A 22,602-nucleotide genomic window follows, 5' to 3' on the forward strand; every position below is an offset into this window, starting at 1 on the left:
CGCGGGAGGGCGCAACAGCTGCTCCCAGAGCACTTTCTGACCCAACAGTCCCCGAGCGCCGGACGCGCCGCGCCCCGGCGGCTCTAGGGACCCCCCGCGCCTGCACTGTCCCCGCGCGGACGAGTAGGGGGCGCCCGCGCCTTTGCCCCCCGTGCGCACCCCCGCCCCGCTCACCTTAGCCCCGCGCCCGAGGTGAGCCCGGCCCCCAAATCCTCCGGGCGGGGGTGGGGTGGGGGCGGGGGCGCTTCTTTTGGGGGGGTGTTCAAGGCGCAAGGCCCTGAGGCGCTGGGGGGGATGGCCTCGCCCCTCGCCCGGTGGCCCCCCGTCTCTTTTGGGGGGCCGGTGCGGGCGCGGAATCCGGGAGGTGTCCGCACAAAAGGCCGAGAGAAACTCCGCGTCGCCTCCCCTCCCTCCTGCCTTCCCCGCCCCCTCCCCTCCTCGCCTGCTCCCTCCTCATTCAAACCTCGGCTCGCTCGTGTGGTGTCAGTTCAGCCCCGGCCGCCGCCGAGCGAGGAAATGGCCGAGGAGCCGGAGCCGCAGGTAAAGGGGGCGCGTCCCCCGCCCGCGCCGGGCCCCAGGGGGCGCCCCGCTTCGCCTCTCGGGCGTCCCCCCGAGCCCGCTCTCGAGTCTCCGGTGCTCGTTGTCTCGCCCCCTTTCCCGGATGGGCGCCCCGCCCGCCCCCCCCACTCCTACTCCAGTCCACTTCTCTAGGGCGCCCCCTCCCCACCCGGCGAGAAGGTGTCGGGCGAGCCCCCGGCGTGTACAGTGTTCTACCATCACACTCACTCTTGGAAATAAGTCGCGATGGCTTGAGGGTGGGGGAGTCCCCCTTCCCCGGGTCTGGAGCCAGGGGATGGCCGGAGGGAGCCCGGGGGCTGCGAGCGTGGGCGCGTGGGGGGCTGTTCCTGAAAAGTTGGGTGGCTCTGCCGGGCAGGTCTCCCGGCTTGCCGACTCGGTTGTGGGGAAAGGGGGGGGCGGGGGCCGGAGCAAGTTGGAAACAGCCAAAACAATGCGTCCTAACAGGCGTCCCCCGCAAACAATGGCCGGGACCGTCCACACGGGCCGGGCGGAGGGCGAGCCGATAGGGGCCGGGGGAGGGGCCTGGCCTGGTCGCGGACCCCGATGCGCACCCCACGAGCCCCCGGGCGCCCCCACATCCGTCCCGGGAGTCCTGGTGGTCTGCCCATCTCCGAGCAGGCGGTGAACGGGCGCTGCGTTTCCTGGATCTGTGATTAGGCTTTTTTTTTTTTTTTTAATTCTCCCCTTTAATTGGAAAGATTTTAAAAAACTTAAAAAATAACACTTCAACGCTTAAAGAATATCTTTATAACTCAACTCCAGCGGGACACCCAAAGCCAGCCAGAAGCAGAATAGGAACTCCAGAGGGCAGGACGGATTGAAGTGTTAGTCCAAAAGTGTTTCTTATTTATTATATATATGTGTTTTTAAGAGAAGTTTCTGCCAGCGGGCGCTGAGTGGCGAAACCGCGCAGTTTCAGATGTAGAGCCCTCTTCACTTGGGATTTGGCCCCCAAATGTGAGGGACACGGATGGGGAGGGGAGGGGAGGGGAGAGCGCTGCTGGGGGCCCGGGAGCCTGGATTTGGGGCGGCCTCGGCGAGATCCGGCCTGCGAGGTGCCGAGGCCGGTACCTGCGCGCCGCGGGTCGCCGCGGTTCGGGTCCCGGGTCGGAACCCACATTTTAGGATTTGGGGTAGGGCCACCGAGGACGGGAAGCCGCGTTCTTGGGCGGGTGGGGTGGGCAGGCGGGGCGTTTTCCTCAAGGTTTAGTTCCAGGGGCAGTAAAGAGCCACTAATGGCCACTTCTGGGACCCCCCAGTCGTCTGTTCACACTTGGAGCAACAGAAACTTTTTTTTTTTTCCCCTGTTTATTTTTTCTCCCCCCAAGAAAAGGAAAGTCACATCGGAGTTTAAGGCTTTGGTGTGTCATTCCCCTTTGAAATTCCTTGAGCCTCAATTTATATTTCCGAGTCAGCCTGTAGGGCTTGTGAAGCGTTGAACATTCCTGAACGTGTACTAAATGGCGGTTGTCGTGGTCCTTCGGCCAGTTTGGGGTCGTGTGTTATTGGCCAGCGTGCATACTACAGCCTGGCTGGCTTCCCGGTTTTCTAGATCGTTTGCAACCATTAAGCTGTATGTTTTAAGAAGCCTAGGTCTGATTTAGTTCAGGTTGATTCAATTATGTCTTCATCGCTTTTGAGTTGGTTGAATGAGTTGACATGAGATTAAGCTCAACAAAAGAAAGGGAACAGCAGCTGCTGGCCAGGCCTGGCGACTAGGTAGGGTCTTAGGAGGCCTTGTACCTTCTCTCTGCTCTGTGTCGAGTCTCTTGAAAATGTTCTTTTACTATACTTTTTTCCCCTTGGAATGGATGGACTGCCTTGATAGCAAACAAGACTGAAAATACTAAATTTTATAATATTTTGGGAATTAGTAATCTAGTTTTCTAAAAAGCCCTCAGTCTCTATAGTGACAAGTGCAGAGTAATATAATCTAATTGCTTTTTGTCTGAAAATATAACAGTCAAGCCACTAGTTTGTGCTTGCTTAGTTAATGTGTGCTAAGAACTTTTAAGGTGTGTCCTTAATGGTAGATGACTTTTTCTGAGAAGTCATATTTATTTTAGATACTGTTTTGTTCAGTATTCCAAAGACCGTAGTACTGTGTGTATGTGTGTGTGTGTTAATCCTGGTATTTTAGTCAAAGTCACCTCCCCATTGCTGCCATTTTTAATCACTTATATAAGTATTAAATTCTAAAGGCAGTGCCTTATTTAAAAATCCAGAAGCCAATAGCTGCAAAACAAACTTAAAATGTATTCGGCTTGTTTGGGTTTATTACCCAATTGTTTGGAATTTTAATTATTTGGTGTGAGAAGGAAGACTGCTCTGTTGGCTGTGCATGTTGATTTGCATGCTGGAGGAGGAAGTAGGGGGAAAGATTGACTTTTCTAGGTGAGGGACACAAAATTTTTCTCTAGTGTCCTACTTCTTTCAGTCTTTATCTTCGCAACACTGTGTTGCTTGTGAAGTTTGACCTTTGCTGTTTTTTGTTTTTTTTTTTTAATAACCTGTGAGATGGAAATTTAGCAGTTGTCTTGGGTTCATATTATTCCCTTTCATTTCTTAATCAAGAAGGGAACTAATAGACCACTTAGATAAAATTTGTAGAAAATATTTTGCCCCTTAACCTGAAGAATAGTCTATTTAGATAATAGCTCGTTCCCCCCCTCCCCCCCATACTAGGGGAGGGAGGAGGGAAGGTTTGATTCTGCCTTTACTGTTAAGGTTTAAGGTCGAGGGAGATTTGCATACTCTTATAAGCCTCCGTTTTTGGCAGTGGAACTTGGGGCGGGGGGAATAGTAACCCCAGTTTTTGCTTCCAGTGGTCCTTTTAAAAGAGGAAATCTGAAAAGAAGACTTAATCAACAAGTCACTTACAAACTGATGAAATAATTAAGGAGTATAATGGCCTGGCAAAGACAGAGTCCCTCACCTCATTTCAGAAAAATGCTAATCACTTTTCTAACAGTATTTATGACAAAATGGCATGTTTTTGACACAGCAGGGTTGCCTTTTCCCAACTCCCGAGCACTCTTAACTCTGAAACGCTTGATGAGAGCCTCAGGGGTCCCGAAGGATGTGCTGTTTTCCCACTTTACAAAATTACATTCTTTTCTTGAAGTTGTCACAAACATGGTATTGGCTGATAAGAACTTTTGAGTAGTTTTAATGACTCTTGACTGCTTACAATCTACTTAAAAAAAGGATATGCTTTTATCTGACTCTTAGGACTGTAATGATTGGTCCTCTTTTATGTTTTACATGAAGCTTAGTTTCCATTTGTTTTTTAAAAAAAATTCCAGTTCTGATTGTTCCATCTCATGGGTGCCAGTGTGGCCTGGGAGTTACGGTTTTGACTTATTTTAAATTCTTTATTCCTAATTCCCTATTTCAGTTTAATTCTGTAGCAGTATGGTTAGTGAGTAAAGTGGAAAGGTAGAATCCAGGGTACTAAACAATGGCTAGGTGTCTCCATGCCTTGAAATTTATACAGTAGGAATAAAAACATGAGACAGTTCTAGATACTGATGGGCATTCCACTAGAATAAAATAAATGTAATGAGATTTTAAATTAAATAACTGCAATTGGGATATACAGAATAGTTTTCAAATTACTGAGGTATTGCAAAATAAAAACCTGGAAGATGTTTACAGAACAAGAACAAGCATTAAAGGAGTCACAGTCATATTACATATTCCAAAGAGCGAAGGGTTTACTTACAGCATGTAAAGGAAACCTGGGCCGGTGGGAAGAGGCTGGATTTGTACACCTCATCTCCATGCTTTGGAGGGAGGGGAATTGACTAAGTGCACATGGAAGAAAGAATGAGTTACACAAAGAAAACAGGAAATTTCTTAAATTTGGGTGAGGGAAGCTTGATCACTCTTAACTCCGTGGGCTCATGTTAGGCACAGTAAAACAACCTGACTGAAATGCTGGCTTTGAGGAATAAGGTTATTTGGATTCTTTTTTTTTCCTTAAACACAGGCGACTTTGCTTGGTGGAACGTGGGGCAAAGGATTTTGAAGTGAGACCATGCGGGCAGATGGGACTCTGCCTTTGAGGAAGTGAGAGTCCAGGGACCATCTTTCCTAAAATCTGCAGCTCGCGATGAGCAAGCTCGATTCTTGTATAAATAAATCTATCTTCCAGATAAATGGCGGGGCAGCCCCTGCCAGCCGGCTGCCACCACCAGTTGCCCTGTGTGCCTAATGTTGGAAAGCTCATTAGAAAACTTCACATTCGAACATTTGTTGACTGATTGTTCTTAACATCCTCATTACTTCCTGCCTAGGGTAACAACATAACTGAGTTACTGGAAATTTGGGGTCAGTTTGGTAATTTTATGATAAAGTTGAGAAATAAAATTACTAAACCTGAAAAGACAGCTAAGTAAGTTGTCTGAGAGAATTAGTTTAATTCCTTAGCTTTTGTCCTGAAGCTTTATTTACCAAAGTTGTTTCTGAAGGACATGTTCCTCTACAGAGAAGATTTATCCTGGAGTCAGATGAGGGTTTTTTAATGGGTTCTCACAATGTTTTGTGTATTGGTGTTCATTATATTCTAATGTTAGAAAACCTTTCGAATTTAAAAATGTAAGTTATATGGCCTGGAGATGGAGACTCCAGGTAGTTTTTGCTCTTGAATAATTAGTGTATTAGGAGAAATACTGGTTTTCTTTTCCCTACCAGTATCAAATCTGGATAATTGTAGAACAGTTCTGTAATACTAGAAGTGTGTGTGTGTGTTTTTTTAAATCAGTGGATACTTTTTTTGTTGTTGAGTATGTAAATCTAACCTAACAAACAGTGACTGTGTTAATTGGAAGGAGACTTTCTTCCCCTTAATTTTGTAAGCAAACAGGTGATTTGAAAGAGCCAGACATACAACTTTAGTATTTGCTCAACAAAGATAGGGAGGGGAATATTTAAATGTCTCTAAAGATCTCATGCCTTAAAAGGTGTTGCTATGTGTGTATTTAATCTGAAGTTAGTTAAGTTGGGTACAATTGAGAACACTCACCGTTTGGCCTTGTAGAAAAAGCAATGTAGGTGTGTAGGTTAGTGGTGTGGTGTAATGGATGGTTATAGTTATTTGTGTATCTATGTACAATTATTTGTGTGCATATACTTCTTTGTAGAGAGTTAAAGGATATAGGTAAAGATAGAACAGTTTATTTTATTAGTTCTCTGAAATCACTCCCTGTCTTTGATGTAGTTAGTCTAAAATCTTTTCAAAATATTTAGGGTAGTACTGGTTAAGCCATAGTAAAAGAAACTCACTGATAGCAATGCTTAATATTTCTTAATTAAAAATTCTTTTTTTTTTTTAATCAATTTCCCTTTTTTAGGTCAAGATGGAATTTTTAAAATCCGGTTTACAGACCACAGTATCTCTTAATATTGACAATACTGATAATAATTGATAACGCTTTAAGTTTATGTAAGATCCTTAAACTAACTTTAATTGATTTGGAATGATCAGGCAGAGTTTTTAATTATGATATTCAAATACACTACTGTGTTATTTTGTTTTTATATTTTACAGTTTTATATATTTTTATTGTGCTACTTTGGTCTCTAGTTCTGTTTAGAACTGAGCACTTACATACAATTTCAAGAAAATGAAACTTTGTCCTTCCTATAGGAGCTTCCCAAACTTTGCCTTTGAACAGTCATTTGCTTTTAAATAGTTGAGGCTGTAATACTCAATGTCAACTTTGAGTATTTTAATCCTTTTCTTTCTCTTAATTTTAAACATCTTATCCACAGCTGTATTAGGGATGTCGGGGTTGACCATTTAAGCTCATGAATGTGACCTTAGTGATTTCCTTGAAATAGTGCTGAAGGATTTAAAGTTACAGGTTTTAATTGTTCCTGTAAATTACTGTGTAGAGTTCTCTGCTTGTCAGAGTAAGAAAAAGTAGTATGTGAAAAATATGTAAGGGGAACTTAAAAAAAACTACGTTTCCTAACCAGATCTTGGAGATAATTTTGCAGTTTAAAGGGTACAAATGAATTGGTCAGCAAGTAGCAGTTTGTTTAGTAGAATGTTTTAATGATCATTTAACTGGGTACTTAAGTAACTGGGGGTGTGGGGGGAACTAGTAGATTTGCTGGATACTTCAAATTACATGGCTTATAAATAGGATTTTTATGTGTTTTTGACAGTTTTTGAGCACTTTGATTATTTTATTGCTTCACACTATGGTAATGAATATTTCCTATCAAGAAATGTTAAGATGACTTCAGCTAAAGTAGAGCTATGCTGTCTCTAAAGGTTAACAGTTTGACTACGTTTGTACATGAAGAACATTTTAAAGTTCACAGCCACTGGCGGCGTGGTGGCATTTACCCCTAATTTGTTATGCTTAAACACATATTACTGTGCTTTTCTTTAAGCATTGCATATGTATACTATTTGCTAATTTTAAGATCTACAGGTATTGACAGAATTTACAGTAGGTTTACTCACAAGTAAGTATCTGCTTAAAAAACAAAAACAGAAGAAATGACCTAATGAACATTAGATTTCTATTTCAGGCAGTCATATAGCAGTTCGGTTCCTGCTTTTTTTTTTTTCAAAAATTATGTTGTAAATTTAAGTAATCACAATGTAACTCCAACCCTAGTATTTTCTCATAATGTAAGGTTGCAGTGAATAACCCCTTGCTTTAGGCGTCTTGGGGTATGTGGCTGGAGAGGTAAGAGCTGTCATTTCATTTACTTGAGTAAAGGTTTAGAAATTTTTTTTTTTTTTTTTAAATATTGAAAAACATTTTGCTAAGTGCCTCTCAGTAAGCTTAGTGTGTTCGGAATGCTCGCTCCTCTGCAGACTAAAAGCACTTAGTGTGAGGGCGATGGCTTACTGTCCTCTTTCCCCCTCCAGTTCTTTGTCAGGACAATTTACTTTATCAGCAATGTCATCGATGCGCTGCTGGTTCCTGTGTGCTCCACGCGGAGCATTGAGGGTTCTGGGAAGGCTGTGTGCACGCACGCCCATGCACACTTCACACGGTTGGACATGCCGATTGGTCATTGCTAGTAATTAACCTGGAATGTCTATTTTTAAATAAGTTCCATTATTATTAAAGTCTTTATTACAATCAGTCTACAGATTTTTGTTTGGCAGGTTGGGTTTGAGTGATGGAGATAGTGATTTAGAGTTTAAGCAAGTGTCCTGTCTCCATGTAGTTTCTAAGGCAGGAGCTGAAGGCCTTTGCTGTCAGAGTTCCTTAGCGTGGCCCACATGTCCTGTTGTCCTGGGTCAGTACGGAACCTGAGCGGTGCGCTCTTGCTCATGCTGGTCAACTTTGGTGGAGTGAGTAAATGGTTCTTTTCTTTAATCACACTTTTGAAATTGCGGAGAATGGTAATTAGATGGCAGCCATAGATAGCTAAGTGGACGTTTTGATGAACATTCAAGTTAATTTCATCATGAGATCAGTTATGTGGCCTGAGATGTGCACACTGATTGCACACCTGGACTGGCTGTAGCGTTTGTTCGTTTCTTCAGGTGTTTGTCCAGGGCCTAACCCTGTGCCAGGGACGCGCTCCCGGGCAGGGGCCAGTGGCACACCAGGTGACAGGGTCTGTGCTCGGGTGGCCCAGGGTTTTCAGATCTCTTGGATGAGTAGTCAGGACGGCTGTGACCCAGGGTAGTCCAGAGCTTGGGACAGTTGGGCTGAGGTAGTGACTATCAGAATGTGTCAGAAGCCTCCCTGGAGGAAGAAGTGCTTCAGTTTCGCCTGGGAGGGTCTTCTTCCCCATCCGGGCTTGCTGGAAGCCTCCCCGGCCCAGGCCGACCTTTCCCTCATCTTCAGGCCTCCATCCTATTCCCCCTCCCTCCCTAAAGGAAGCTCTTTCTCCTAAGATTTGTTTCCACTGTGCCTCCTTTAGGTCCTGTGTTAGAAGCTTACGATAGTTTACTAGCTGAGTGGGAAGTAACGGGGATGTACTCACATCATGTGTCTAATCCAGGGTTGGTGTCTTTTTGGGAAAGATTATAAAAAAGGTAGAATTCCCCAAGTTAATGTTACAGACTAGTCGAATTTCTTAAAAAAGAATGTTGATTTTGATAACTCTGATTTTGCCAAATTAGGATATTAAAAAAAAACTATTATTTGTCACTTGCACTTTCATTTTTTTAAGGATATTTTGACACCAAAAAGTAGAAAAGATCTCAAGTAAAGGACAGTCTTTATTCAAATTGAAACCAACTGAACTCATTGAGTTGTTCCCCTATTTGTCATTGAGTTTGTTGGCCAGTGAAGACAGTGTTGTCAGAGTTTGTTAACTACTTTTCTAATTCTAGAAAATGTGCTGTGAATTTCTTGAATTAAAATATTACTTAGGACACTGGCATTCTGTCAGTATTTGCTGAATGAGTGAATGCCTGCATGGAAACCTGCGTGATCAGTCACACATCCAAATATCTTTTCATATTTTGATTAGCATAGTCATAAAGTATTCTTTCGACTATATCTGTCCATAAATGTAGATCTAGCCATTAGGACTATAGAATTTTGGAACTCTATAGTTTAACCATCTGCATTAAGGTAGGGAAAGATATGAGGCGTGTGGGGGTGACAACTCGAAGGTTGTGACTTGGCCAGGACTAGAACCGGGGTAACTGGTGTCCTTCTGGACCTCACCAAGCCTGTGGGCAGTCCACGTGTTTATCCTCTGTCGGGATTGCAACAAAAGACTAAGAAGTTAAGATAAAACATTCAGGACATTTCTTTTCTTTTTACCCTAACTTTTGATCTAAGGTTCTATTTAGAAAAAATTAGAGATTTAGTATATTCAAAACTACAGATAACAAGGAACATGAGCATTTTTTTTTTTTTTAATGAGTGTAAAGAAAGGGAAGAAATGTTTCCTTTTCTTCTGAGCTTACAGGCCCTTGCCCTTTGAGGAAGTGGAGAGAAGGAAAGTTTTTTTTTTCTTCTTTAACGTTGCCTGTGGTGGGAGTAGCTTGCGTGTCTTTTTGTTTTCTTGGGCAGAATTAACTGACTTCATTTAGAGAGTGGGGACTATTTAGAAACCTTTCCTATGTTCACTGTAAAAAGGTAGAAGGTGTTGGCTTTGGACATTAATTCTTCAAGCATGAACAGTAGCTTCTAAGTAAATCAGAGCCTGCTGAGCTAACTGGTCCTCTGTTTTTCACCTGGCCAATCCAGAATGTGAAAGGCAGATAAAGAATGGGAGGATCCATCTTCTGCTGAACCAGCTGTGTTGCGGATTTTATTTTAAACATGTGCATTCACAGAGTGGTTTTGTGTACATACTTCCTTATTTATTGTTTGGACAAGGAAGCCCTCCCCTGACACTTGTTGAAGGCAGAGAGTTGTCAGAAGTGAACTGGGGTTTGGGCAGTGGATTGAAGTTTAGAATATCCAGTGAACCAAAATTTGTCGAAGGTACCCTTGGTTAAGATGAGACCTGTTCCGAGGTATTCTCTGTTGCACAGGGATTTCAGGAAGGGTCCCTGTTTTTCTGTGCTTATGTTGCTGACTTATGTATGTGGAGTCTTCCAGTGTGCTTTGAGGTTTTTGTGTGTCTTGTATGTGTGTTTGTACATAAGATAATTCGAAGCTCTGTCTTAAATTTTTACCTAAAGCGATGTCTTTAATTTGTCATCATTTTTTCACAACTCTTAAGAGTCTTTAGATTTGTAGAGGCTGTTTATAAGGATACACATGTGCATTTTAAATGTGTTCCTCTGAATTTAACAAGTTTTGTCCTGAAACTTCACATTTTAGATCTAAACCATTAAAGTACCACGTGGTAAATTTCTCAGCTGGATGAAGTTCTAGTCATTTAATAAGTGCGCCCATTGGATAAATGTTCATGAGTTAATTAACAAGCACGTTGACAGGATGGCACTGTATTAGTTAAAAGTGATACCTTCTCCGCCACATGGAAGAGGCCACTGAGTCATGCCTGCCAGCCCGCCCTCTTCTCTGTGCAGCTAACCGTTCCTATTTTTTTGCCCCTCTAGGTTTTGGAAATCCCTTGTCTCCAGGTTGCTGGAATTGACTTCTCGCTCAACTGAGTCATTCGATGGAGACAAAGGGAACGAACACTTCGTGCTGACTCACGTTTGAATCAAAGCGTTGGAGAGTCTGTCTGCCTTTTTTGTGGAAAGAACCAGTGATCCTATCACTGAGCTTCCTAAGACTTCTGAAGATAAGAAGTTAGAGGAATATACACTTTCCTTTGAACTTTTATAACAAATATTTGCTCTAGTTTGGAAGCCCAGGGCTGCTCGGGGTGTGAGTGACAAGTCTTACAAGTGGCCTTATTCCAACTCCAGAAATTCCTCAGCCGGATTCTTGCTTTATATACAGTCCCGAAGTGACAGGAAACATGCCGACTCAGTCCCTCTTAGTGTATATGGATGGACCGGAAGTTATTGGCAATTCTCTTGGCAGCCAAATGGAGCTGGATGATGCCGTGTCAATCAAAGGCGCCACTGCTGTTCCTTTCAGAGCCACACAAGAGAAAAGCATCATCCAGATGGAAGGGTACACGCCCTTGGACTGCATGTTCTGCAGTCAGACCTTCGCCCACTCCGAAGACCTCAATAAGCACGTCTTAATGCAACACCGCCCCACGCTCTGCGAGCCCGCGGTCCTGCGGGTGGAGGCAGAGTATCTCAGTCCTCTGGATAAAAGCCAGGTGAGAGCGGACCCTCCCAAGGACAAGAACGGCAAGGAAAATGAAGAATTCAGCTGTGAAGTGTGCGGGCAGACGTTCAGAGTCGCTTTCGACGTTGAGATCCACATGAAGAAGCACAAGGACTCCTTCACGTACGGGTGCGGCGTGTGCGGACGGAGGTTCAAGGAGCCCTGGTTTCTCAAGAACCACATGCGGACGCACAACGGCAAGTCGGGGGCCAAGGGCAAGCTGCAGCAGGGCTCGGAGAGCCCGGTCACCATCAACGAGGTGGTCCAGGAGCACGCCGCCGAGAGCATCGCCTCTCCTTACAAAATCTGCATGGTTTGTGGCTTCCTATTTCCAAATAAAGAAAGTCTAATTGATCACAGGAAGATGCACACCAAAGACACGGCTTCCGGTGGCAGCAGTCCCCAAACAGACTCTCAGCAGGAGGGGATGCCGGCCCCCGGAGAGGAGTTCCTGCAGTTCTTAAGCCTAAGACCCAAAGCCTCCTCGGACACCGGGAAGCCGCCCGCCAGATGGATACCTCAGCTCGACCCGTTCACCACCTACCAGGCCTGGCAGCTGGCCACCAAGGGCAAGGTCGCCGTCTGCCGAGAAGTGAAGGAGCAGCCGGGGCAGGAAGGGAGCACGGACAACGACGATTCGGACAAAGAAGAACTCGGAGAGATTTGGAACGTGAACAAAAGCCATTCCGAAGGTTCCGGGAAGTCCAAAACGAGCAGGAGCGGTTGTGCAGGCCTCTCCCAAGACAAGGAGAAGCCCAGACACGCCAACGGCGAAGTGCCTTCCGGGGACGCGGACCCCAAGTTGTCCAGCAACAAGGAGAAGCCCACGCACTGCGCGGAGTGTGGCAAGGCGTTCAGAACCTACCACCAGCTGGTCCTGCACTCGAGGGTCCACAAGAAGGACAGGAGGATGGACGCCGAGTCGCCGACCATGTCAGTGGACGGGAGGCAGCCCAGGACATGCTCTCCAGACCTGCCCGCCGCGCTGGATGAAAATGGAGCCATCGATCGAGAAGCCGGTTCTGAAGATGGATCTGAGGACGGACTGCCCGAGGGGTTCCATCTGGGTAAGCTGCAACACTGGCCTCTGTGCTCCCCACAGAACGCTGGCGGGTTGGGGGGTTCGGGGAGCTGGGTTTGAGGTCAGGCTCTTGGTACCGTCTTACTGTAAGTCGCTAAACCCCCTCTGGGTTGAGTTAAGAGGCTGCACTGTCTGGAGACATTTGTGGTTGTCACAACTGTGTGGGGGTGTGTGCTGTTGGCACCCAGTGGGCGGAGGCCAGGGACGCTGCTAGACACCCTACCCTGCCCAGGACGACCCCGCGCAGAGAGTTACCTGGCCGCAGGTGTCACTAGTGCCGGGGTCGAGAGACCAGATGATACGTGGGACTCTCGATGCTTTTAAGCTGGTGCCTGGTTTTTTTTCCGGATCACGTGATGGATGCGAGAGTAGTTTTCATATCATGTTTAGAACGTTATAAGTTTTCTGCGACACAGGAAACCTAGCACTTACAGAACTACGATGTTCCGTTTTCAGAACTCCTGAAAACACATTATGGTGCCTTAGTGACATCGTAAAAAGCTTTCATCCCAGACCTCTAGTCTTCACCTGATTCTTTTGAGGGCACTGTATGACGGGGAACTCATAGGTCAGGGAGAGAGAGGCCCCAGCTCCCTGCGAGGAGTGAAATGTCCAGTCATGTTCTGCCAGTAGGTGGTGGGGCAGAAAAGCCGGGGAAATTTGGGCTCTGTCACCAGGGGGCCGGAATGCCCACGGCAGCTGGGGCACCAAGGCCTGGGTCGGGTCTGGTTCTGCCACTGCATTGTTTCGTGACCGATGGTTTGTTACTTCACCTCTCTTTGCCCTGATTTCCCTGTTTGCAAAAATGGGCTCATCGATCCTTGTCTTCTGTCTCCCAAGGATGATTTAAATCAGTAGCTGATTTATAAAAAGTTTTCGGTCCTTTAAGGAACAGCCCTGTAGGATCAAAGGGGATGCTTAAAGAGCAGGAACCAGGTAGATGTGGACATTTCATGTCCTTTCTGTTAAAACAAAGGCGTTTCATAACTTCTTGAATGTGATGCAATGTACCATAAATCCTGACACATAGTTGGAAGTAGGAAATTGCGATAAGGTACAAGCCCAGCTACCAGCTCAGCTCGTTGGTGTGATTATAAGAAAGCAAGCTGGCCATTCTGTATTTAGGGTATTGATTTTCCTAGGTTTATATTCTGATGTGGTCTATTCTAGATTTATCTTACTATAATTTACTAGCAACCTGGCTTTCTTTAGGTTTACTATTAAGAAAATCAAAAAGAAATGTAAATTCTTACATTTTTTTTTTAACCTTTATAAATGGGTTTATAGTTGTTCATGGGATAATTGATTTTTAAAAGTCTTCATGACACATTTTTAGATTGAGAGTTGTCTCTGTTGTCTTAGAACGTTTAGCCCAGAGGTGTTTAGAGGTTTATAGGTAGGTGGATACATTTTTCCTCGGGAGCTTAGGGATGACAGGTTGTACAGTTCTGTCTTTATTGTCCCTGGAGGGTCACCAAGGTTTGCTTGTAACCTAAGCTACATTTTAAAAATCAGCTATAAATAATCTAGGATGTAAAATGTGGAAGGAACAGGGGAGAGACCTAGTTGGAAATCACAGTTTTTCAAGGTGAAACGATCAGTTTTATTAGTTATGCTAAATTCTAAGAGATGGCCTGACTTCAGAAGTTGTCATGTTGCAACATATGTAATATGAGCTACAATAAGAGGAGGTTTATCCAAAACGTAAACACTTGGTGTTTGGTGGGCAGGTGTTTTCACCGTAGCGTATCTAATTGTCTTTCAGAAGGCTGACATTCCTGGGAAGGTAGCCACCCTTTAACTGGTATCACTAGTGGACTGACTTTATTGCACTAAGATACGTGCCCTGATCATCCAGCTGAGGTTGACGTGTGAAGCTCAACACATTGTAATCTGAGGATGGATTTGATTCGTCACACACGCCGTGGCCACGAGCGCTTGTGGAGACGCTGCTCGAGTTGGACAAACTCTCCTAGGTGTTTGTCCGGGTCAAACCTGTTTGTGGAGATTAAGTTGTGCTTGCTGCCCTCTAGTGGTGACTTGACTAATCTTAAAATAAAAAACTTATTTTTCTCCCGGTGGTTGGGAAAATTGGCAATTTATAGTGACTCAGTTTTCTCAAAGCCTCACTCTGGAGGAGCTGGTTATTCCAGCTGGTGCGTGTAGGTCCGGCTTCCGCTGTCCAGAGCTGCTCCCGTCAGCCGTGTCGGGGGCTCGCAAGCTGCTCGAGCATCTGTCTGTGATCGTTCCTGTGATGAAGGCAGATGGAAAGCCGACTCTTTAACGGGGGGCTCTGCTACACGCAGGTCAAAAACCAGACCGACCAGAAATAACAACACACACACGTTACACAACTCCAGAACTTGAGACAACCTCAAAACAATGTTTAGGGTGTTTTTAGTGTTTTTGGTTTATCCAACAGTAATATAAAAGTTACTTTATGATTTCCAAAAACATTTTTATCAAGAACATTTAAGTCGACTGGCTTTATTCCTGTACCTGAGCTGTCTTCTAACTTAGTTTTTGTTTTTGCTTTAAGATAAAAATGATGATGGAGGCAAAATAAAGCATCTTACATCTTCAAGAGAATGTAGTTATTGTGGAAAGTTTTTCCGTTCTAATTATTACCTCAATATTCATCTCAGAACGCATACAGGTAAGGAGCATCTTAGATTATTTTTTAAGGGTGCATTCGTGAAAAGAATTCTGAGGTAGTTCTGTGTCCGATTTTTGTGTTGTTGTTTAAATATTCTGCTAGACCCCCGGAATGGCTTGAGAATAAAGTGTGTGTAGTGTGCAGATTGCAGCTGTCATTTTAATTCTTTTAGTGTCACTGTATTTTGAACTGTTATTCCCGTTTCGAAGTTAGTTTCTGACTACTATATCCTAACCCATTTTCAGACCTCTTTAATGTCTTGTAATGCCACGGCTTCTTTGTATTTTTATGGTTTAGAATGAAATGTGAACATGTGTAGCAGTCTTTTCCTGAGATTGTAGAAGCAGCTAGAACGATGGTTCGGAAGGCTGCGTGCACTTGAATTTCATCTCTTCCACTCACTAGCTGTGAGCCCCGGTTTCCTTAGCCGTAAGACTGGGATAATAAATATTCACTTCTGTAGGGCTTGTGTGAAGTTTAAAGAAGTTTCAAGTGTTGCCATTTTATCTTAAAGACGTGTATTCACGTTTGGATGTTCTGTGTAGTAAGCGTGATGAAGAGCAAACGGCATGAGAGAAATCCTGGTTACGCAGATCAGTAGGTGGAGGAGGGGAAAGGAACCCTGTCTTCTGTATTAGATGCTTCCAGTTTCCAAGGATCTATTTTGATGCTTTTCAAAAACCCCGTGTAATGTAGTGACATTTCTTGTTTTAGGTGAAAAACCATACAAATGTGAATTTTGTGACTATGCTGCAGCCCAAAAGACCTCTCTGCGGTATCACTTGGAGAGACATCACAAAGACAAGCAGGTCGACGTTGCCAACGAAGTCAAGAGCGATGGGAAAAACCAGGAGACCGAAGATGCACTACTGCCCGGCGACAGTGCGCAAACCAAAAATTTGAAAAGATTTTTTGATGGTGCCAAAGATGTTAAAGGCAGCCCACCCGCAAAGCAACTTAAGGGGATGGCCCCTGCCTTTCAGAATGTTCTGTGCGGCGCTGTCCTCTCTCAAGTACACAGAGATACTCAGGATTTCAAAAAACATGCAACCGAAGACAGTGCTGATAAAACGAGCACAAATCTGGCCTCTGCTTATTTGGACGCGTTGAAGAAGAGGGTGGCGGTGGAACCTCAGGCCAGTCACCTCACCTGTAGAACGGAAGCGGGCGCCGCTCCCCAGGCCGGCGCCACTGCCCACGCGGAGGGCGGTGCCAGCCACGGGGCCGAAGTCGGCCGCAGGGAGAAGGTAGAGATGGCCGCCGACTGCAAGTTCAAGCCAAGCCTGGACTGTCAAGAGAAGCCTTTAAACCTGTCCCTCGGGGCCCCTCACAGTTGCCCCGCCATCTCTTTGAGTAAAAGTTTAATCCCAAGTATCACCTGCCCGTTTTGTACCTTCAAGACGTTTTATCCAGAAGTTTTAATGATGCACCAGAGACTGGAGCATAAGTACAATCCAGACATTCACAAGAACTGCAGAAACAAGGCTTGGCTCAGAAGCAGGCGCACGGGGTGCCCGCCAGCCCTCCTGGGGAAGGACGTGGCTCCGCTGGCCGGCTTCCCCAAGCCCAAGGCCAGGCCGGCTCCGGCTGCCCCGTCCAAGACGCTGCCATCGGAGCGGGGCAAGCCGGGCCCCCCGGGGCCGGGCAAAGCCGCTCCGGCCCCAGGGACTGACCCTAGCACTTTAGCCCCCAGCAACCTGAAGTCGCACCGGCCGCCCCCGGGCGTCGGGGCGCAGGGGGCGCAGGGGGCTCCGGCCAGCAGGCCGCCGCCGCCCGAGATGTTTGCTAAAGGCGGCGTCTGTCCGGCCGCGGAGAAGACCAAGCGGCCAGAGGCCAAGGCCAGAGCGCCGGCGCCCGCCGCGACCCAGCCGGGCCCGGGCAGCGGCCCCGCCGACGGCCCCGCCAGGCTCGACGGCCCGTGGCCGGCGCCGGCCAGGGACTACTTCTGCGGCCGCAGCACGGGCGGCGCCGGCCCGGAGTTCGGGGAGCCGCACCCCAAGAGGCCGAAGCCCGCGCCCGCGGCCCCGGACGCCGAGCAGCCCAGCTTCCGCCGCGGCTTCGACCTGCCCAAGTACCACGTGGTGCGGGGCATCGCGTCGCTGCTGCCGCAGGAGTACCTGTGCCCGCCGCCGCCCGCGCCGCCGCCCAAGCCGCGCTTCCTGGCCCCGGGCGAGGGGGACGCGGCCGGCGTGCTGGCCGTGCACAAGCCCTTCGCGGGGGCCCTGCACGCTGCCGCCCAGGAAGGTGAGCGCCCCGCGCGTCGCGAGCCAGCCGGCCCGGGGCGGGGACGCGGGCGCCGGGCCGCCCCGGGGGGTGGTGGGGCCCGACTGCCCAGGGTTTGCCCCCCGGCTAGCCTTTCCTCCGGGGGCGACAGTAAAGCGTTCAGGTTCAGACCTCCTGGTCCGGCCCCCTCTGCTGGCGGCATCTCGGGTGCCATTTAGGCCCTCGCCTCCGGCCTCCTTGTCTTTTCTCCTTTGCGCGTCTGTGGTGTGCTGCGCGCATACCCCCTCCCCCTTGGGACCTGGAATTCGAGGTGCTTCCGTCCACGTGTTAGCACCCCTACTGGGCTGTGCAAGCCTTCAGAGCAGAAAAGGCGGCGTGGAGCAGTGGGAATTGCGTGCAGCCCCTGACACACGTGGCCCTGGCCAGACGGGGCGTGGTGCATAACACACGAAGACCCTTGACCTGGCAGGCTGCTGGTTAGACAGTTTGGATGTCAGGACTTCTGGAATGGCACTGCCCTTGTGAAATACTAAGTGAACTTTAAAAGTGACGTTACTTCCCCTAACATGCAAATTGTTACCCTTGTAGATTGCTCCAGGGGTCTCCCCGTGGAGGAAGCGCTTTGAAAGCTGCTTCCTCCCGGAGGAAGAGGTTCCTGAGCCCCGTGCGGCCCGTGCTGCGTGCGGAGGGGGAGGCAGTGTCCCGGAGGCATGTTCCACTCGGCAGCGGCGGCTAAACCACCTCGCCTGTCCGTGGGGTGCGAACTCTGCCGGTTTGTGCTGCCTCAGGGACAAATCCATTTTAAACCTCTCATTTTGTATTAATTTCAAATTAAGGATTCTGTGTGGTGACAATACCCCATCAAGGATAGCTTGACGCCAATTGATCTGGTACGGATAGCAAATTAAAAAAAAAAAAAATTGCTTTCAACACTCCAGTGACTTTTACAAAAATTGTGATGAAATATTAATTTTTGCTGCCTTTTGATTAAAAGCGTCCATTTCCCTCTCAGCACTTACAGTGGACGTGAGTCAGAATTTTGTCTTTCCTTGAGAGGAGGCGTGTGGCAAGGAACGTCTGTCTTGGGTCGTTGTCATTTCTCTTCCACCCACACAGTTTTGGCTCATGGTAGGGACACGGACTTAAAGTACACCACGTCGCCATCCTCTTTGGGCTTTTACGTCCTAAAGACAACCTAGCACTTAGGACGAGCTTAGCTCTAGTGATTCTGTGGTGACAAATGTCTTTGTGGCACTTGAAAACATTGCAGCTATAACATGACGTGCGTGTGACGGGTGTATTCCGACTACCTTTTCAGAGTTAGGAATTTTGAAAATTGACGTCATAACAACCCACCACCATCTTACCTAATAATTTGAATTCTAAAGCCTTTTTACACTTTTTCTCTCAACCAGGAAAAAGGCCTGTGTCGTATCAACACTTATCTAACAACATGCTGCAAAAGAGAAACTATGAGAATTTTATTGCGAATGCACATTATCGACCAAATGACAAAAAAACTTGACTTCCTATTTTGGGGAAGAAAGGTGAGCATACATACTGCATCGATTTTATTTCGTTGAAAATAAACCATCTATCCAATATAACTTAAGTTAGAACTGCTTCTGATTTTCATTTGTCCTTTTAGGTATTTTAAAACTGGGGAGTGCTCAGGCTGGAAACAGTAAATAGCAACTGGAAGTTTCTAAGCATTTATGTTCTGCCCAGGCATTGAATGAAGTGGCTTATAACCGTGGCCTCGTTTAACCCTTCTCCCACTAGGGGGCGGTAGCTCAGATGAGCAGATCGTTCTCTGCCTGTTTTGTGGGTGAAGTTCTGTTGGCACCTGGGCATGTCCTGTTACCTGTTACCTGTGGCTGCAGAGTCGGGTAGTTGTGACAGGATTGTATGGCTTGCGAGGCTGGAAATATTTACCATCTGGCCCTTTTACGGAAAAAGTTTTTTGAGCCCCAGGTCTGGATGCCCTGTGCACACTTCATAGATGAGGCTGACGCTGGGATTATGTCACTTGCCAGCGCGCCACTCTGCCCGGTTTTTGACCTAGCTCTGCGCAGTCCCCAGCCTGTGTCCCAGCCCTCCGTTAAGACCTTATTCAGCCCTTTGTACATCTTCTTTGGGGGAGGGGATCAGGGCAGGGGCAAGTAGAAGGTTTATTGTGACTTTTCGGTGCATGTGGTACATGTGTGTAACTGGAGAGTAGCCCCAGGAGGTTGGAGCAGTGTTCTCAGCCGAGCGCTGGTGTGTAAGTTGCGCTAGGACTTACGTGACACACACTGAACGAACAGCTCTAGGTCTCTCAAGCTAACCCGTCCTGTCAGGCACCCCCCCACCCCCCCACGGCCGGCGTATTCATGGTGCAGTCTCTTGACGGAGAGCCCGCTAGATCTAGATGTGGAGATGGGGTACACGGGCTCGGGGGAGGGTTTCTCCTCCTGGTTTCCGCGGGGATCCATGTGGGCCCGCTGGCCATGTTCGGGTCTCTGGACTGGCAGACCATTAGCGACAGGCCGGCTTGTGCACAGTTACACCCAGTCCAGCACTGGCCTCTTCTGCCCGGAACCTCCTCCCGTGCCCTCTTTGTCAGGCCTTTCCCATTCCTCAGGATCAGCTCACCTGTCGTTGCTGCAGACGTCCTCTGGGAGCTGGGGGCTTCCCCTCGCGCTGCTCTGCATGCGTGGGTCAGGCCCGTTCTGCCCGTCCCGCCTGTGTGTCCGGACTCTCCTTGATGCCCGATAGGTGTTGGCAGAACCAGGGACGTTGTGAATGTTTCATGCATCCTCGCGGAGGGAGGCTGTTCTAAGTCGTTTGTTAACTACTCCTGGTCCGTGCCCTACCTTTTCCTTTCGTAAGGTTTAAACTTCCATAGTTTCTTGGAGGTGGCACTTGGCTTTGCCAGACTTACTGTCACTGATAGCGATTCTGATTCTTGGTTAAAACAGGGTCAAGTTTATGTTACCATCACAGTCCTATGGCCTCGTGTGTTTATTTAGTCTCCTGATACTTCCATTGCAAAATTCAAGCTTAAACGGAACCCATTTAAATTTGTTTTTTTTTTTAATTTTTTTGTTTTTCCTTTTTTTTTTTTTACATTTTTTAATAAAAAGATCTTTCTAAATTCTATTCAGCGTTTTATTAATCACTTCTTAAACCTTTTTTCCCCCCTTAGGTCTTGATGGATGTGTGTACTCCGTGAAATTTAGTTCATCCTTTGAAAAAGCGAATGGTGAAAGCTACTGAAATAAGCTGTGATTGTACTGTACATAGAACATAAGGAACACTACAGTTTTGTAAAGTTCTGTTAACTTTTGTATCAAATAGCAATAAAAAAAACTATAGTTGGAACAGTTGAGTTATAAACAAATGGAGACTGGAAATCTCTATTTTGTCCCTGAATAATATTTTTTTTAGAATTGACCAAATAAGAAGTGGATTTTTTTTTTGCATACTTGAGCGCTGCTGAAAAAAAAAAATCATTTGGGTTGGGGGGCGGGGCGGGGAGAAAGTATATAATGCTTGCACCTCAGGTAAAAATCTGTAAATATATAAGTGGTGAACCTGCTTGTTTAAATGCCACGTGTATTCTTTTCCTCTAATGCAGCTCATCACTTTGAGCAATTTCTATTTGTGCTTTCATTTAAAAAATATGTTTTTAAAAATTTTTTTCTCAATGATTTGTATTATGTTAAATCGTCCTCAGTCTCTTGTTGTCTTAAAGTTGTTGATGGAAGTAGCGACTCTATGAATATGTGCTGCATACATTGAGGTCAGCCATTCAGAACTCGGTGCCCTGTTATTGCAAGTCTCAGTGTGTCGGCTGAGGGGGTGCCCAGGGCCACGGCCCTCTTCCGAGCGGGGCGGTTTGTGGGACTCTTACGTGCGTGTGTCCACAGAGAAACATTGCCTCTGTGGAGCAGCCAGCTTATCCAGTAAACATACCAAGTCGTATGTGAAGTTACTCAATTTCCTGCCAAAATTAATCATTTTTGTTGGTAAATTCAGTTTTTTTTGGGCGTGCGTTCGCCTAAATTAGTAGGTAAAAATATGAATGCTAAATTATACATGTGAATTACATACATTGGAAGCAATTTTAAAGGAAAATGAAAGTTTTGGGGTAGATTTTAGGTTCGTATGTGGAAGAGTTGGTGTGTCTGCATTTGAGTTGCGAGTGGACACACTCAGGTGAGACACGTCCATTCTGACTGAGCTGCTGGCCGAGCGAGCCTTCTGGCGACTGGGGAGGAGGTCACGGTTCCGGACCTCACCTGTCTTCCCAGTTTTGGTTGTTTTGAAGCGTTTTCTCAGTGCACTTGCAATTTGGGTTTTGAAGTGAGGATAGCCACCACTTGGCTTACCAGCTGTTTTAAACTTTTGTTCCCTGAATTTGCTGTCCACGGCTGAGTTTCTTCAATAGACTCTAGGTTTAGCAACCACAAAACGTTTTATTAAGAAAACTGTTTCAAAAATAAATTTGCACTGTTAATTTTTCTCGTCCCGTCCTGCTCTAGTAGAGCAAGGGTCGAGTCCTAAAAGAACCCTGATCTTTTGTTTCGTTCTGTTTTCTGTTTTCATTATGCAACGTGAAGCGTGCTCGATGGAGAAGTCTTAACCTCCCGCGTGAGAGGGAGGCCCAATCTGAGATGGGTCTGCTGGCATCGCAGTCAAGTGCTTTGTATCAGGAAATTGTACACTATTAACCTTTTTTCCTGTTCACAAGCTGAGCCATATGTACATAATCTAGATCTTTTGTTTTCATAGTTTTGCACTTTTATAGCATATTTTTGAAGATGAACACATTTGCAAGATGATTGGCTTGATCGTTGCCTGATCCGATGAGTGTTGCAGAAAGCTTGCTCTGACTAGAAACGTAAATCTTGAACGGGGGTACGTGATAACAGAGGGCTGAAATGTAAACTCGTGTTTAAAAAAAAAAAATCACCAAATCTATTTGAAAATAAGTCGGTTCGTGTTACGCTGAAATTTTGGGGGCTTTCATATTTCTCCTTTCTAACCACATTACCGGATGCATAAAAGTAACTTTTTTTTTTTTTTTTTTTTTACAGCCCTTGTACTTCAGAATGTTTTTCTTTTTTGTCCATCAGTATTAACTCTTGGGATACTACTGGTTTTATATGTTTTTTTTTTTTTTTCTTTGAGACAACAGTACATATAATAGAGGTACAATCTGTTGGATTTTTGTTTATGTATTTATTTCATTCCAGTTTGATTTATTTTAATTGTTGATGCTTAAGTTGTCAAACAGTAGACATTTACTTGTTTTATTTATGATATATTTCAGCTTAAAGTTATGTTATTATATGTGGATGTAAATATAGATTTGGTGTTTTGCA

At 46.2% G+C, this 22,602-nt stretch overlaps 1 protein-coding gene across 3 annotated transcripts; it reads left to right on the plus strand.

Annotated features, from left to right (window-relative positions):
• On the plus strand, nt 1–22,602 carry ZNF217 (zinc finger protein 217). Of its 3 annotated transcripts, none has more exons than XM_036229262.1 (6): nt 1–192; nt 10,586–12,340; nt 14,894–15,010; nt 15,725–17,254; nt 18,649–18,780; nt 20,421–22,602. In XM_036229262.1, exons 2-5 carry the CDS (start codon nt 10,954–10,956, stop codon nt 18,756–18,758), a joined length of 3,144 nt encoding a protein of 1,047 aa, XP_036085155.1. In that variant the 5' UTR covers nt 1–192; nt 10,586–10,953; the 3' UTR covers nt 18,759–18,780; nt 20,421–22,602. The 3 variants fall into 3 exon arrangements, with proteins under 3 accessions (XP_036085155.1, XP_036085156.1, XP_036085154.1); XM_036229261.1 differs by lacking the exon at nt 1–192 and adding an exon at nt 251–540; XM_036229263.1 differs by lacking the exons at nt 1–192; nt 14,894–15,010 and adding an exon at nt 249–540.

This window comes from Rousettus aegyptiacus, unplaced genomic scaffold (genome assembly GCF_014176215.1).
Source record: "Rousettus aegyptiacus isolate mRouAeg1 unplaced genomic scaffold, mRouAeg1.p scaffold_m13_p_12, whole genome shotgun sequence".
Lineage (NCBI taxonomy): Eukaryota > Metazoa > Chordata > Mammalia > Chiroptera > Pteropodidae > Rousettus > Rousettus aegyptiacus.

Excerpts from the sequence above, each read along its gene's own strand:
- ZNF217 (XM_036229262.1), top strand. The coding sequence starts at position 10,954 with ATGCCGACTCAGTCCCTCTTAGTGTATATGGATGGACCGGAAGTTATT. Across the intron at positions 12,341-14,893 it reads GCCCGAGGGGTTCCATCTGG|ATAAAAATGATGATGGAGGC; the intron begins GTAAGCTGCAAC and ends TTTTGCTTTAAG. Across the intron at positions 15,011-15,724 it reads TCATCTCAGAACGCATACAG|GTGAAAAACCATACAAATGT; the intron begins GTAAGGAGCATC and ends TTCTTGTTTTAG.